General features: G+C 36.6%; 1 protein-coding gene across 4 annotated transcripts; it reads left to right on the top strand.

Moving 5' to 3' along the window:
* The first annotated feature begins 731 nt into the window (after positions 1-731).
* Positions 732-16,388, top strand: LOC119481348 (E3 ubiquitin-protein ligase TRIM39-like). 4 transcript variants are annotated; one of them, XM_037758179.1, is made up of 22 exons: positions 732-870; positions 3,869-4,020; positions 4,090-4,177; positions 5,964-6,118; positions 6,188-6,263; positions 6,430-6,490; positions 6,569-6,660; positions 6,911-6,971; positions 7,050-7,141; positions 7,390-7,450; positions 7,528-7,607; positions 8,816-8,891; positions 8,978-9,063; positions 9,165-9,252; positions 9,350-9,438; positions 11,212-11,343; positions 12,272-12,367; positions 12,452-12,555; positions 12,661-12,769; positions 12,968-13,112; positions 13,190-13,216; positions 15,267-16,388. In XM_037758179.1, exons 2-22 carry the CDS (start codon positions 3,887-3,889, stop codon positions 15,812-15,814), a joined length of 2,400 nt encoding a protein of 799 aa, XP_037614107.1. In that variant the 5' UTR covers positions 732-870; positions 3,869-3,886; the 3' UTR covers positions 15,815-16,388. The 4 variants fall into 4 exon arrangements, with proteins under 4 accessions (XP_037614107.1, XP_037614108.1, XP_037614109.1 ...); XM_037758180.1 differs by lacking the exon at positions 4,090-4,177 and having other exon boundaries at positions 733-870; positions 3,869-4,057; XM_037758181.1 differs by lacking the exons at positions 5,964-6,118; positions 6,188-6,263 and having other exon boundaries at positions 733-870.
* Positions 16,389-16,633: the final 245 nt, after the last annotated feature.

The raw sequence follows: 16,633 nt of genomic DNA, 5'->3' as shown, positions 1-16,633 counted from the left end.
CCTAACTCGCATACTTCGCACAACATGTTTTCCTCCTGGATGTTTTTTAAATCTACCACCTTCCAGGTCCAGAGGAAGGATTCCTGTTCTTAACCGTGCAACTAAAGACCTCTGACTCCTTGATAGGTTTGCTAGAACATAAGATTCAGTGTCATAACTGTGCTTGATTTGAATATATGTTTATAATTTAGATTTTAACAATATATCTTTCGACCATTTTTTTCTTCAAATCTTGCAATTAACTTAATCTTCTAATTGTGTTCATGCTACATGAAAAATTGTTACTGTACATATATTGCAATTCAGCAAGTTCTGTAGCCCCATGGAGCATTATGTGATTTACTCCAAAGAAATAACTTCTTATTGATCCTGTATTGTGACATATTAAGCAAACGATTCCACAGTATAATCATTTCACATTTCCACATTATTGAAGCAGGAATCCATCCCATATCACCCTGAACAGCCAAAGTAGGAGCAACCATATGAACACCTGAAAAAACAGCTCTGTTATTGTACATTCTTTGAAGCCCCATATGCCTGAAGCATAATTTAATATAATATTTAATACCAGTGCACAGGGATCGAATGAACTCTCAATAAAAAAAACACCCAAGAGATTTCTTCCTTTTTTTTTTTTTTTTTGCACTTAACAAATATTTGTTTTTAAATCATGATGCAATACAAATAGATGTTGCTCAATGAACTTTGTACACTTCTGTGTTGCAAGTGGCGCGCGGGGCGATTAAAGGAAAAACTTCAGGATTGATTTGTCTGAAACGAAAGTGAAAGTGTTGAGGATGATATGTAAAGCCGAGAAACGAGACTCAGATCAGTCAGAGGAGCTTCGAGCTGAGACCAGAGAGCAAGGTAAGCTGCTGCTGCACATCTCACCTCAATCTGTTGTTCTTTTAACATGTTTACTAGAATTATGATGCAACATAACTGCAAAGGAAAAATCACAACACAGACTATATGCTCAGTGACTATGCTTTTGTTTGACAAAAAATATATAAAAAAGGAAATATTATTAAAAAACTCTTTACGCATTTAAGGAAAGGAATTTGACTTTTGTTTTGATATTAGAAGTCAGTTTGTTTTATAATTCAAACATAAATGTTTTAGTGATTTCAGCACCAGTGACCCATAAAGTCTACAGCTAACTAACACAACACTCTCCCTGACTGTAGAGACATTAAAACAGGCGAGGAGGTAATACAAACACATGCGGAAAACCACAGGTATCAGGGTGTGTAATACAGGAAACATTGTGGGGAGTGTGTGTGAAGTGTAAATGTTTTAATGGGTTTGTTGTTTAGCCACTGTCAGAGTGAGATTAATTAGGTTTCCTTTGATGAAAGTTACTTTTAAAACTGGTTCTAGTGCAGGATTTAATGGTTCTAGTCTAAAGTGACTTGGATGCATGCAGAATAATATGATAAGATTGGTTAATCTGATCTATTGCCAAACTTTTTGATCAAGATTGTATTGGTTATAAAAATATTTATTTAAAATTATTAATTAAATAATTCAAAACATTAATCGAAAAAAATAAAAATAATAAATATAAAAATAATTTATAAATAAATACCCGCCCCCCCCGCCCCCCAATAAATTAATAACAAAACAAATATTGCCAAACTTTTTGGTAATCAAAATTGTATTCGTTATAAAAATGTTTATTGGAAATTATTAATTAAATAATTAAAAAACATTAATCGAAAAAAATAAAAATAATAAATATAAAAATAATTTATAAATAAATACCCGCCCCCCCACCCCAATAAATTAATAACAAAACAAATATTGCCAAACTTTTTGGTAATCAAAATTGTATTCGTTATAAAAATGTTTATTGGAAATTATTAATTAAATAATTAAAAAACATTAATCGAAAAAAAAAAATACTAATACTAATAAATACTCCCCCCCCCAATAAATTAATGAATAAAATAAAAAAATAAATATTGCAAAAGTTTTTGGTAATCAAAATTGTATTGATTTTAAAAATGTTTATTGAAAATTATTAATTAAATAATTAAAAAACATTAATCGAAAAAAATAAAAATAATAAATATAAAAATAATTTATAAATAAATACCCGCCCCCCCACCCCAATAAATTAATAACAAAATAAATATTGCCAAACTTTTTGGTAATCAAAATTGTATTCGTTATAAAAATGTTTATTGGAAATTATTAATTAAATAATTAAAAAACATTAATCGAAAAAAAAAATACTAATACTAATAAATACTCCCCCCCCCCCAATAAATTAATGAATAAAATAAAAAAATAAATATTGCAAAAGTTTTTGGTAATCAAAATTGTATTGATTTTAAAAATGTTTATTGAAAATTATTAATTAAATAATTAAAAAACATTAATCGAAAAAAATTACAAATAAATAATAATAAATACTCCCCCCCTCAAAAAAAATAATAAATAAAATAAAAAAATAAATATTGCCAAACTTTTTGGTGATCAAAATTGTATTGTTTTAAAGATATGCATTGGAAATTATTAATTAAATAATCCAAAACATTAATACAAATAATAATAATAATAACAAATAGACTATAAACTAGTATTAGTAGTATTATTGCTATTATTTTTAACTGTTATGTTATACTATCTTTTTATATATCATGCCATATTCTTATACTATACTGTATTTTATTGTTGTATCCTTTATTCACATTAATTTATGTGATATATAAATATACACATGCTTGCGTCTTGTTTATTTTACAATTATTCACATAATGCTTGATCCAATTAATTATTTTAATCTATAAATAATAATCCCAAATACGCTGCATCTATACCACTGTGGTTTACCCTTTTCTTTATCTGTAATAATAAATTTCCCTCCATGGAATCAGTGAAGTTTGATCTAATCTCATATTTCAAGATGTACTCCACTAGTTAAAGTTGATTCAATCCCATTTCTAGAAAACCTCCTCACGACACTGACAAGCTTTTTATAGGTCATGCACTTTGACATCTAACTTTCTGCAGTCAAAATGAATTTCCATTCCTTTTTTATTTCCTGGTAATTTACAGCAGGAAGTAGTCGATACTGCTGCACAATATACTCTAGAGTACCACTAGAGGGCGACTAGTCACTGTCTAATCTCAGTCCTACACAGCCAGGTTGCAAATAGCACAGTCTCTCATCAAATAAGGAAACACTGAAATGAAAATATTAAAATGATTTCGACATTCTAACAAAAGAAAGGTGTGGGAGACTAAAATCTTCAAAGTTTCCCTCCCTGGAAATCAAGCTTTGAGACAGGTGTCAAAACAAAGTACTCAAAAATGTGTACTTTATTTCTTTCTAAGGACAAAAGGTTATCTGTTTAAAATGTAAATAAGCAATTTGAGATGATGCACCTAATTAATCACTGATGAAAATAATTTCTGCCACAAAATAAACTATGATTTCATGTCAGGTGACAGGTGAATAGGGTAAAAAAACATTTAGATATCACCATGATACTTCCCCAGTTGATTACTTGCATTAAGACAATTATGTTTTGTATTACAAGTTTTCTGAAAATGTACGTTTAAATATGCAAATTATTTTATTAAAAATGTGCTAATTTGGATGTTTTCTTTCCACTAGTCAGAAAGAAGACATGTTATGGGAGCATAATAGCTTAAAATCTCCAAAATCTTCCAGTGCATGAAAAAAAAGTTTTTGCCCGTAGTGTTTCCCCTTTAATAATTAACAAAAACAACACTTTTGGTCACTGTACGTATAAGCTCCAAGTCCTGAATCCTGAACCTATTGAGAAGCAATTGTTGCTTCTACAAATGTGGAGCAAGTGCTTTCAGTGTGTTTGTGTGTGTATGACTTCTGCAGATATTCAACACAGCAGACATGAGCGCCCAGGTTTGCCACTGCGGTTGGTCGACGACGACTTATAAGGGCCTGAGGATACACCAGGGGAAGATGGGATGCACACCGAAAGGAATGAAGATCGCTGAGTGTGAACAATTCCGATTTAACAGTTATCGTCCTACATTGACCTACGTGGGACCTCCAATCATGGTAGAAGAGCCTTCGATGTCTATCTTCAACCTTCCAGCAATCACAGTGCCGGAAACAACAGCCCGACCAAAGGAGAGAGAGAAGGAGAGAGAGAGGGAGGAACAGAGGAAGGCTCAAAAGGTACTAAATTGAACAACAATTTATATAAATATTGCAAACGTTTTTGGTAATCAAAATTGTATTGGTTACAAAAATGTTTATTGAAAATTATTAATTAAATAATTAAAAAACATTAATCGAAAAAAATTACAAATAAATAATAATAATAATAAATACTCCCCCCCTCAAAAAAATTAATAAATAAAATTAAAAAATTAATATTGCCAAACTTTTTGGTGATCAAAATTGTATTGTTTGAAAGATATGCATTGGCAATTATTAATTAAATAATCCAAAACATTAATACAAATAATAATAATAATAATAATAATAATAATAATAACAAATACCCCCCAATACAATACAATTATGTTTTGTATTACAAGTTTTCTGAAAATGTACGTTTAAATATGCAAATGACTTTATCAAAAATGGGCTAATTTGCACAAATTTCCAGAACAGAAATCTGAACATTGGATAAAGCCAGGCTCAAAAATCAATTTCTCACCATGTTTTAGGAATAAAGTGTTATATAAATCAGGCTATGAATGATATATGTACAAATCCCTCTTTAAAAACTTTCAGAATATAGATAGGAATGAAGCTGGAAAGTTTAGTGGATGTAAGTGCTACTGAAGTGGAGATTTCTGTCTCAGAATATCAGGGGGAAAAAAACAAATTTGTAAGATATGTATTGTAAATTTCCATACATTTTGAAGACACTACATGTGAATAGGTTAAAAATCTTTAGATATCAAGCTGCACCCAATTCAACTGTTATCAGGCCATTAAATAGGCGTTATCATCATATCATATCATAAGCACCATAGATGTGGGTCATTAGGGGCCTACTACACCTACTACATTGTAAAAGTGAAACTTAAAAGCAACATGTTCTAACATGTAAAACGGAATGAAACATTACGTTTTGAACAAAAACAAAAATGCGTCTTTAGGTTTAGGTGAAAAAAAGTTAGATTTAGGCAATAAAACTACAACTTATTTTGGTTTAGGCATCAAAACTACAACTTCCTTAGGTTTAGGCAATAAAACTACAAGTTCTTAAGGTTTAGGCAAAGAAAAAACTGTTAAGTTTAGAGAAAAACACCAAGTTTGGGGTTAAAATAACTACAAACACAAAGACTACTACACGTTGCTAGTTTCACATGCAAACTCCAGTCTCCTGTGTGAAAACCTTGTGTTTTGTGTCCCATCCATCATCCCGTCATAATTACTACAGTTGCTAGAGGTCGCTGTTGTCTTCTTTTACACCGCCTTTCGGTGAATAGATGATCAAACCTACTAGTGGGTGTAGTAGGCCCCTACTGATCCACATCTATGGGGCTTATAGCGACCAATAATGCCTAGCCTGACAACAGTCTAATTGGCTGCCCATGAAACGCCCCCAGTTGATTACCTACATTTTTTGTATGACACGTTTTCTGAAATGTTTACATATGCAAATGAGGCACTATGCTAACTTTTGGTGAATTTAGGAGAACTCTAATAGACAAAGTATTAAAGTAAACATCTAAATGATCTATTTTGGATGTTTTCTTTCCGCTAGTCAGAAAGAAGACACGTTATGTGAGCATAAAAGTCTAAAATCTCCAAAAATAGACCAGTGCATGAAAAACAATGTTTTTGCCCGTAATGTCTCCCCTTAAATAATGAACAAAAACAACACTTTTGGTCACTGTACGTATAAGCTCCAAGTCCTGAATCCTGAACCTATTGAGAAGCAATTGTTGCTTCTACAAATGTGGAGCAAGTGCTTTCAGTGTGTGTGTGTGTGTGACTTCTGCAGATATTCAACACAGCAGACATGAGCATCCAGGTTTGCCACTGCGGTTGGTCCAGTGTGACGACTTACCAGGGCCTGAGGATTCACCAGGGGAAGATGGGATGCACACTGAAAGGAATGAAGATCTCTGAGAGTGAACAATTCCTATTTAACAGTTATCGTCCTACATTGACCTACATGGGACCTCCAATCATGGTAGAAGAGCCTTCGTTGTCTATCTTCAACCTTCCAGCAATCACAGTGCCGGAAACAACAGCCCGACCAAAGGAGAGAGAGAGGGAGGAACAGAGGAAGGCTCAAAAGGTACTAAATTACTATTACTTTTAATAATAGTGTATTGTTTTTAGCCTAAACTAGCAGTGCGGCTCAAGGGATACAATGTCCCACTGTTGGTTAGTCAGTCGGTCCACTACTTGATGATGATGATGATGATGAGTATTCCCGTTATCTTCCAAATTTGACCTACAAGGGACCTCCAATCGAAGCAGCAGAGCCTTGGAAGTGTATCTTCACCCCTCCTCTCAACTATGGTGAGTGGTACACAGCTGATTCTTCTTTTTAAAAACAGCATTTACTTGAAATTTACTTTTTTTTCTTATTATTTTCAGAGAGAGACCAGAACACCTTTGGAAATCAGTGGAGAGATGCTCATCAAAAGGACAGCGGACCAGTTAGCGGGACCATTCCAGTCAGACAGGAGGTATATTCAAGCAAAAATTTAGATTATACATGCTAAACAAAAATTGCATAATCAATTCAGGACAAAACGTGTTGTTGTCCATTATACAAAAATCATTATGGATAATAAAGTTATAGGATTTAACGCAAGACAGCAAAACCAAAAGTGTCATGGAATTTTGAATGATGAGGTCCACTACTTGAAGATGTTGAGTATCCCCGAGAATGAACAATTCCAATTTAACAGTTATCTTCCTATATTTACCCACAAGGAACCTCCAATGAAAGCAGCAGAGCCTTTGAAGACTATCTTCAACCCTCCTCTCAACTCTGGTGAGTGGTACACAGCTGATTCTTCTTTTTAAAAACAGCATTTACTTGAAATTTACTCTCTTTTTTTCTTATTTTCAGAGAGAGACCAATACACCTTTGGAAATCAGTGGAGAGATGCTCATCAAAAGGACAGCGGACCAGTTAGCGGGACCATTCCAGTCAGACAGGAGGTATATTCAAGCAAAAATTTAGATTATACATGCTAAACAAAAATTGCATAATCAATTCAGGACAAAACGTGTTGCTGTCAATTATACAAAAATCATTATGGATAATAAAGTTATAGGATTTAATGCAAGACAGCAAAACCAAAAGTGTCGGAATTTTGAATGATGAGGTCCACTACTTGAAGATGTTGAGTATCCCCGAGAATGAACTATTCCAATTTAACAGTTATCTTCCTATATTTACCCACAAGGAACCTCCAATCAAAGCAGCAGAGCCTTTGAAGACTATCTTCAACCCTCCTCTCAACTCTGGTGAGTGGTACACAGCTGATTCTTCTTTTTAAAAACAGCATTTACTTGAAATTTACTTTTTTTATTATTATTTTCAGAGACAAACCAGTACACCTTTGGAAATCAGTGGAGAGATGCTCATCAAAAGAATAGCGGACCCTTTAACTGGACCACTCAGGTCAGGAAGGAGTTATATTCAATCAAAAATATAGATCATATGTGCTAAACATATCACTGATATAAAAAAAATTCAAAATAAATTCAGGACAAAACGTGTTGTTGTCCATTATACAGAAATCATTATGGATAATAAAATTATAGGATTTAACGCAAGACGGCAAAACCAAAAGTGTCATGGAATTTTGAATTATGAGGAAACGATAAGTTTGTTTTTTTTAAACAAATGAAGTTAGAGTGCAACCCAGGAAGGCGTATAGATAGAACGACATTCCGCGGACTTTCCGCGTGTCATGAGTATGCATTTTAGCCTTTTTCATGTATCATTTGTATGACGCTTTTCGCTATGCAAACACCCGCAGTCTAGGCAACAAAACCACCAAGGTTAAGGAAAAAACGTCATGGTTGGGCTTAAAATATGTATGTAAACTAAGTAAAATACGTACAGAAACAAGGTAAACAAAGTAACTTACAAAACAAAACACCGGTCTTCAGGATAAAAGTTCGGTGTTTGTTGGACCCATCAACCTCCCCACCCGCCCACCATAAGGCACCCACTTCGACTGTTATCAGGCCATTACATAGGTGTTATCAGTCGGGTCATTAGGGGCCTACTACGTTGTAAAAGTGAACTTAAAAGCAACATGTTCTAACATGTTGTAAAACTGAATGAAACATTACGTTTTGAACACAAACAAAAAGGCTTCTTTAGGTTTAGGCAACAAAACTACAACTTCACTTCTTTAGGTTTAGGCCAAAGGGTTAAAATAACTACGAACACAAAGATAACTACACACTCTGTTGGTTTCACACAGGTTGCAAACTCCAGTCTCTTGGGGGAAAGTTCTGTGTTTTGTGTCCCATCCATCATCCCCAACCTCCAGCACTTATGGAGTTTCATGCTGTGTAGCACCTGACTTCCGCTTCTGCTCCCGTCATGATTACTACGGTCGCTTGAGGTTGCTGTCGTGTTCTTTTATACCTTCTTTCGGTGATCTACCATGAAGATAAAACCTACTAGTCGGTGTCACCAACTCAGGATACATGGCGTACAAATGACACGCAGAAACCCAAAAAGGCGTTTTTATTACACGCTAAATGCCTTTTGCATTATCGTAGCATTCATACGTCTTTTCGCGCGAACAAGTTGTAGATTGATATAAGCTTGAAACAAACTGCACAATCATATCTTCCACCTCTCTCTGACAGAATGTGCCTGTGTCTCAAAACTTCCCCGCCCCAATGACCTCAACAGAAGCCGCAATAATAGGGATGTTCAAATCAGGTACGCATCATAATCATAGTTTATTCATAACTGGATGCAACACAAAGCAGCTGCATTTTACAGTGACCCATGCTCTTTCCCTACAGATATGGAAGCTCAACAGCACTCTCTGCAAATGTACACCATCTCAGACAAAAGTCATGGAGCGCTTAATATCACCGGTGGTGCACAGGTACATCAGATGTCTGTGGAAATATTAAGTGATCGGGAAAAGTTAGCAAATTTTTGTTGAGTGAAACCTTTTAAATCTCATCTTCTATTTTTCTCTGTCAAACTTCGCTGATGCCGATGTCGCAGATCTTCAGCACCCAAGTGAATCATGCAGGCGCAGAATTCCCAGTGAAGGAGACAACCAGATCAGGTATGCTCTATAACTGGAATTCATTCAGAACAGGAACAACATATCGAGACGATTCAAAGCAGCTTTGTTTGACGGTGACCAACTTGTTTCTCCACAGCGTTTGAAACTCCACCGCACTACAGCACAACACATCAAACCACCGGCAACGCTCGTCGAGTGCTTGATTTCTCCAGCGGTGCACAGCAGGTACAGCAGGTTTCGACTTATTTAAACGCCCTGCTGGAGAGCAAATCCAGTATCATCCTGTGAATAACTTCTTAAAGGGCCAGTGTGTAGCATTTCAGGGGATCTATTAGTAGAAATGATATTCATAACTATGTTTTTATTAGTGTATAACCACCTGAAACTAAGAATCGTAGCTCAGAATGAGTCCTTCATATCTTCATGGGGAGCGGGTCCTCTTCACGGAGTCCGCCATGTTGCTCCGCCATGTTACTACAGTAGAATAGAATGGACGAACCAAACACTGGCTCCAGTGAGAGAGAACCTTTCCGTTTACCTGAAGGCCACCGTAGTTCTCCGACGCGATGTGAACAGTAACGTGGTAAACTGTGGTAATCTGTGGTAACGCCAGCTGACGTCTGACTTGCATTCATAGGCGCAGTTTGAACAAAAAATAATCTAGAGGAAATGTAATGTGTACAAAAGAGGCTTTGTTTACACAAAAAATAATAATCAGGCACCAGCAGGTGCCTTTTTATATCCCGACTAATATGCCCAATGAGTGATGGAATATTGCAAGAATTACAATAGAAAATGAACTCAGAGAAAACAGCAAAACCCAACAGTAAACCAGAGATGAGCCTTGCAATAGGCTACTCGGTGGTGTAGGCTACATATTATTCCTAACTGAATGTGACGCGAGCGAACGTCAACGACAAAATCAGTTTGCATTGTATTCTATTGGGATGCGTAACTGGCCTTGAGTGACACTTGGAGCTGAACTTTTGTCGAACGCGGTTTCTATTTATTCCTGTCGCTCACGTTGAAAGCACTGCAACAGTTGAGGAACGGCTGATTGTGAAGTTGAAATGAGTTATCTAGAGCGATACCTCTTCGTTTAACTAAAAAGACCTAAATAAGAGGCAGCTGGCTGGAGGTAGATCACCTGAAAGCTACCTACTTACTGTTGGCTACATTGAAGCCAGTCATTTCCAGTAAATTTCACGATATAAAACGCGTGTTTTCTCTTTAAAAAGTAGGCAACAAACATAGGAAGACAGCAAGTATATCCCATCTTTTAAATGGTTACGTCTCCAGCTCCAGTCTGATCTCGAGAGCACAGCTGATAGGTACGTGGTTTGTTTGCATGACATGACAAAAGTTCATATTTAACGGATTCAGTGTGGACAGAGAGCTCAGATGTTATTAAAAAGAAGTAAATAAAAAGACCACAGAAAGTTGGTTTCTTATTCTGTTAATAAGAAGACACAACAAGGTTGATATTATTCATCATTACATCAAGTATTAGTTCTGTGTTATTATAAAAGATATAGATAATATTTAAACCCCTTCATGCATTTTTGGCTACGACACAAACTGCGCCTATACTTCCGTTGCTCCTAAAGTAGTGTTATTATGGTAAGGAAGGCCTCTGACTGAGGCGAATGGTGTTACCATTGCTTTGCACTATGCAGTGAGAGGAGGGTATTCAGTTGGTTGCATTCTGCAACCACAACATTAATGCCACCAAATCCTACACACTGTCCCTTTAAGTACAGATGCATTTGTATAGAACTTCATTTTTACCTGTTGGATAGAATTTGACAGACTTCTTTGTTATAGACCTTTTCAAAGTTGACAACATAGACATTCTCAATGGGCACCTTTTGATTTCCTGTTTGTTAATGCAGTAGCTGACAGGAAGTAAACTCAGACCAAAGCTGTTGCCCTTGCAACAGAATAGCAATGAAAAGGTCTATAACCACGCATAACTGAGAAGTTGCTTTCATCCTTTAGGTGGGTCAGCTGTTCTGGGATGTTCCAACAACCACGGCTCAGGAAACAGAAATGCGACAAAAGGAGAGTGAGAAGGAGAAGGAGAAGGAGAAGGAGAAGGAGAGAGAGAGGGAGGCTCAAAAGCTACAAAAGGTAGTAAACTTTTAACATCTCTATTGGTCAGTCACTCGGTCCACTACTTTGGTCCAACATGACATATCTCAACAAATATCACATGGATCCCAATGAAATTTGGTACAGGCATTCATGGCCCCCAGAGGATGAATCCTACTCACGTTTATGATCATCTGACTTTATGATTTAGCACCACTGTGAAATCAAAGTTTTCACTCAACCACTGAAATGTCTCAACATCTACACGATAGCCTGGCACAAAATGTTGTACAGATATTCATGGTTAGATGTTGTATCCTACTTTTTTCCTCTAGCGCCATCAGCAGGTTGACATTTGTTGTTTTAAAGATGACCTATTACACTTATTTTCAGGTGCACACTTGTATTTTGGGTTTCTACTAGAACATGTATACATGCTTTAATGTTCAAAAAACGCTTTACTTTTCTCACAGCGGCGGTGTCTCTTCCATCACAAAAATAGTTCACCGAAATGTGTTCTGAAAACATTTTATGCGAGCAAAAAGCCATACAGTTGTTAAATCTGTCTTTATTTTAGATTGACAATGGTTAGTTTAAAAGTTTCTCGGGAGTTTCCAGAGGCGGCGAGTTGTGCCGGCGTCCCTGATTTGCATAAAGTAGCCTCGACTACAACTTTATGCAAATAAGGAGAGGCCAATGCAAATGGTGCCGCCACGCTACCAGAATGCATTGCACGGCTGCTTACTTAGACAATGAGAGGAAAGCATGGAAAGGACGGAGCCTGTGGTACCATTATTCTTGTTAGACTCTATTGGGTGTTTATATTTAAAACCTCTAATTTAACATTTCAGCGTTTATTAGATTCAAACTTTTATCAGTGCACTTTTCATTCAGCAATGCAGTCATTGTACTTGTATCACTACAATTTTTGCATCCTAATAAAAAGCCCTTTTTGTCTTCATTCGAGGTGAAGCGAGACAGGATAGCAGCTGATTTACAGCAGAAAATTCTGACGAGAGAACAAAAGATGGCTGAAGTCAGATCATCTGTAACAGCCTGCAAGGTGAGCTGCGGCAGATTTTTTAACTGTTTGATTTTGGTTAATTAATGTTTCTTTAACATCCTCACTGTCCGTTTCTCTTTTCAGGGCGGCTTGGATGCTGAATGGCTGCAGATCAACAACGTGTTCTCAAAGGTGATGAAAGTGGTGGAGGACGCTCGGCAGAAAGCCCTCCAACCTCTGGAAGAGAGGTCAGTTATAAAACAGTGATGTATGACATGAACATCACAGTTGGGGTTAATCAATTAATAAAACTAGCTGCCTAATGGACTAATGTTATCGTATGTTATTTTTAGGAGACAGACAGTGAAGAGAGAAGCACAAGATCTGGTTCAGAAGCTGCAAAAGGAAATTGACAAACTCAAAAAGACCATTGATGAGTTGGACAAAAACCCAGACTTGCAGGTGAGACATCCAAGCTTTTGACCTTTTTAACATCATGTCATTTTGTTTCTATTTTGCTAGATGTCATCGTGCAGTGGTTAGCACTGCCACCTCACAGTAAGAGGTGTCTGTGTGGAGTTTGCATGTTCTCCCCGTGTCAACTATTCTGTGTTTTTCCACCTGTTTCTGATCATTAAAATAATTTTATGTGACACACAGGATTCTTCTCTAATGGGCTTGGTGGAATCTCGAGATTGGAAAAATGTCACTCTTGATACTTCATTCTCCTTCGGGTCACTAAGAACTACAACATCAAACATGATGGAACAAATTCACCAGAAACTGGAAAAACTCTCTTCTGTTGGTGAGCACTCCTTAAACTGATCAAGTTATGTATTTAAATCATAGTCACTTGTTTTAATATAATTTCTCTTTCCACAGAACTCAAGAGGATTCCCACATTTGCAGGTGCGTGACTCAGAACATTTAAAGAAAAATGTGATGTTTTAAACAGGAAAACATGGTGGTTAGGGAACGATTGTGGTCGTGGTTTTAAAAGAAATCAGCTTCAGGCACTAACTAAAGGAGTGAGAGCATTTAGAGTTTTAATTAAAAAGCCTTTCACGGCAATTTAAAAGAGCAACCTTGACATGTGTTCTTCAGGGTAACAAATGAAGAGACACCACCTGAGCCTGACTCTTTTATACATTCACTCAGGGTGTGTCCTAATTGGGGAATTGGGACAACAGGTGGGAGGTAATGAGTGTGATTCAGGGAGAACCTCACACTCATTACCTCCCACCTGTTGCCCCAATTATATCCAATTAGGACACACCCCTGAGTGAATGTATAAAAGAGTCAGGCTCAGACAGTGTCTCTGTTACCCTGAACAATGCCTGTCAAGGTGAACAGTTTTTGTTTTTTTCCCCCAATACTCACAAACAAGCCTTGTAACCAATAACGCTTTTTATCAAAGTTTTTCTCTTTTGCACACATTTGAAGAACTCAGCTTTTTCTTCAACAGCATTAGTATTTGTTTGTTGAGTGCATCTCATGTTTTACCCACTGAGCGCACACTATCTTTTTGGACTTAAAAAAACCCACTCCACATATTGTAAACAGGAAACAAAACTTCATGCAGTCTGTGTTGACCCAACCATCTACTTTGTCACATGAAGCTTTTGCTGAAACAACTGATTCTGTGTTTTTTCTTGGGAGGACAGTCTCCACTTAGTGGTATGACCAAACTGTGACATTGTTTCACAAAATGATACGTTCCGTCATGTAGAACATCAACATTGTGTGTGTTTTGTTTGTCCTATGGAAATGATAGTTTAAGGGAACAATGTGTAGTATTTAGGGGGATCTATTGGCAGAAATTGGAATATAATATTAATGTTTTTTTATATCTACAAACGGAGCGGATCCTCTTCACAGAGAGGGCCCTTTGCGTTTTCAGGTTTTTGCGTCAGCCACCATAGGTCTCCTACACGCTTGGCACACGGAAAAGTATCAGTTGGTTGCAGTCTGCAACCTCACACCAAATCCTACACACTGTACCTTTAAAGAAAGTAATATACCTTATTTTAAGACTAAAATAACACGAAATTATCAATATCTCACCCTCAATACTTCACCAAAACTAAATTCTTCTGTGGACACATTTATTTTCTGCATTAGTTGAGCCTTAAGGCCTTTACACACTGGACTTTTTTTCTTAAAAAAAATATATATATACTGTGTATATATATATATATATATATATATATATATATATATATTTTTTTTTTTTTTTAAGAAAAATATATATATTATATATATATATATTGACATTTTGAACTGTTATTTTTGTCATGAGTACTTCCACACAGAGCACGAATATTACATGCATTAATACATTATATTTTTGGAACGAGGTTGATTTTTTCGGAGCATTCGCACAAATAAAGGCATCAACCGATCACGTTGTGCGGAATGGGTTGAGTTGCACCTATATTTATGAAACAACAACACGGAGGTTCTGTAGTCCGAACCAGGACGGCAAATTGTATTACTCCTTTCAACCTTAACAAAGGCAGCGCATCCGTTCTTACAATTCACAATAAAAACACTACACATGTTAATATTCGTAGGGGACTATTTCACATTTTCCTGTTGTTTATTTGGCACGCTCCCAGTGTGTAAAGGCCCCATAGTCTGAACCAAGACAGCAAACTTTATTACTCCTTTCAACCTTGACAAAGGCCTTCCATTCTTTCCTTTCACAATAAAAGCCCTAGATATATAATATTCGCAGGCGAGTATTTTGCATCTTTGTGTCGTTTATTCGTCACACCCCTGGTGTGTAACGGCCTTTAGTTGAACCTAAATGAAGTTCTTTATATGCTAGTTTATAGTATATAGTTTATAGTTAATAGTTTAATAATTAAATTCAGGAGCATCAACATACAGTGTTTGTGTGTGTCACCCATATGAAGTGCATCATGCATTCTATTTCCATTATTCTACTCAACTACAGTGGATGTAAAGCTGGATCCAGCCTCTGCACACCGATGCCTTGTTCTTTCTGATGATGGGAAGATGGTGAAAGATGGAGGAATGAGATACCAGAGAGTTCCAGATGCTCCGCAGATGTTCGACATGTTCGGCAGCATCGTGGGGCTCAACAGAATGACCTGTGGGAAGTTCTACTGGGAGGTGGAGGTCACCAAAAAGACGGGGTGGGATCTGGGTGTGGCGGGATGCGACGCAAACCGCAGGGGGAAACTCTCGCTGAACCCAGATAACGGTTACTGGGTCATCGTACATTATAAAGGCGAAAAGTACGCAGCCCTGACAGAACCACCAGTTCCTCTCCCCCTGAAAGAGAAAGCTCAGAAGGTTGGGGTGTTCGTAGACTACGAGGAAGGTCTCGTGTCCTTCTACGATGTGACGGCTCAATCTCACATCTACTCATTTACCGAGTGTTCGTTCAGTAAAACGATTTTCCCATATTTCAGTCCACATCCTCCACATAATGGGAAAAACTCTCATCCCCTGATCATCTCTACTGTGGAAAGACAGTAGTAGTTATATGAAGTGCAGGTGTTACTGGTGCACTGGAAGTTATAATGCACCACTTGATATGAAATGAGTGAGTTCAGGTGAACACCATCAAAGGGTATAAATTGGGACTTGGTTATCTTGGGTGATGGAGATTATTTACCTTCCTAAATAGGACATTTTATTCATACATTGATAAAGACATAATTTTTCCAGTTTAGTTTTATGTGCTATATATTTTTCATTTAGTCCCAGTGAAAGTTAGAAGCTAGTGGAGTCAGAGCGTCTTTATCTTCTGTACTGTGACGTATAAAGGGAATATATATACGGTATATTTAAATCAAATTCTTTGCATTTGATTGGACCGCTAAAAAAAAGGCGGGCTTAGAATTTGAACGTAACGCTATATACGGAGCTACAGAAACCAGACACCTCCCTTGTTGGAATCATGAAATGTTTTTACTTGGGCTGTCAATCGATTAAGATATTTAATAAGACTAATAGGACATGGTTGGTAGCAACCCTCTGACAAATCCTCATTCAAATACCATCTAAGAATACATTGCTTAAGAAGCTGATCGATAGTCCAGTGTTGGTCATGTATGGTTTTTCTTTTCTTGCTTTTCCCTGATGATGGGCCTTGAGGCTAAATGGTTGTGGAAGATGTGTATGAATGTGAAATTTATATATGTTTGGAAAATTTGAACGTTATTAGTGTAACACAAATATGATGTTGTATATAGTATGTATGTGAAAAAATGTAATGTACTTGATTTCGGACCCCGGGAGACTAGCTGGTACCATTGGCATAAGCAAATGGGGATCCTTTTTAAATAAATAAAT

This window comes from Sebastes umbrosus, chromosome 22 (assembly GCF_015220745.1).
Source record: "Sebastes umbrosus isolate fSebUmb1 chromosome 22, fSebUmb1.pri, whole genome shotgun sequence".
In the NCBI taxonomy this organism is placed as follows: Eukaryota; Metazoa; Chordata; class Actinopteri; order Perciformes; family Sebastidae; genus Sebastes; species Sebastes umbrosus.
This window is presented reverse-complemented; position numbering and strand designations above follow the sequence as displayed.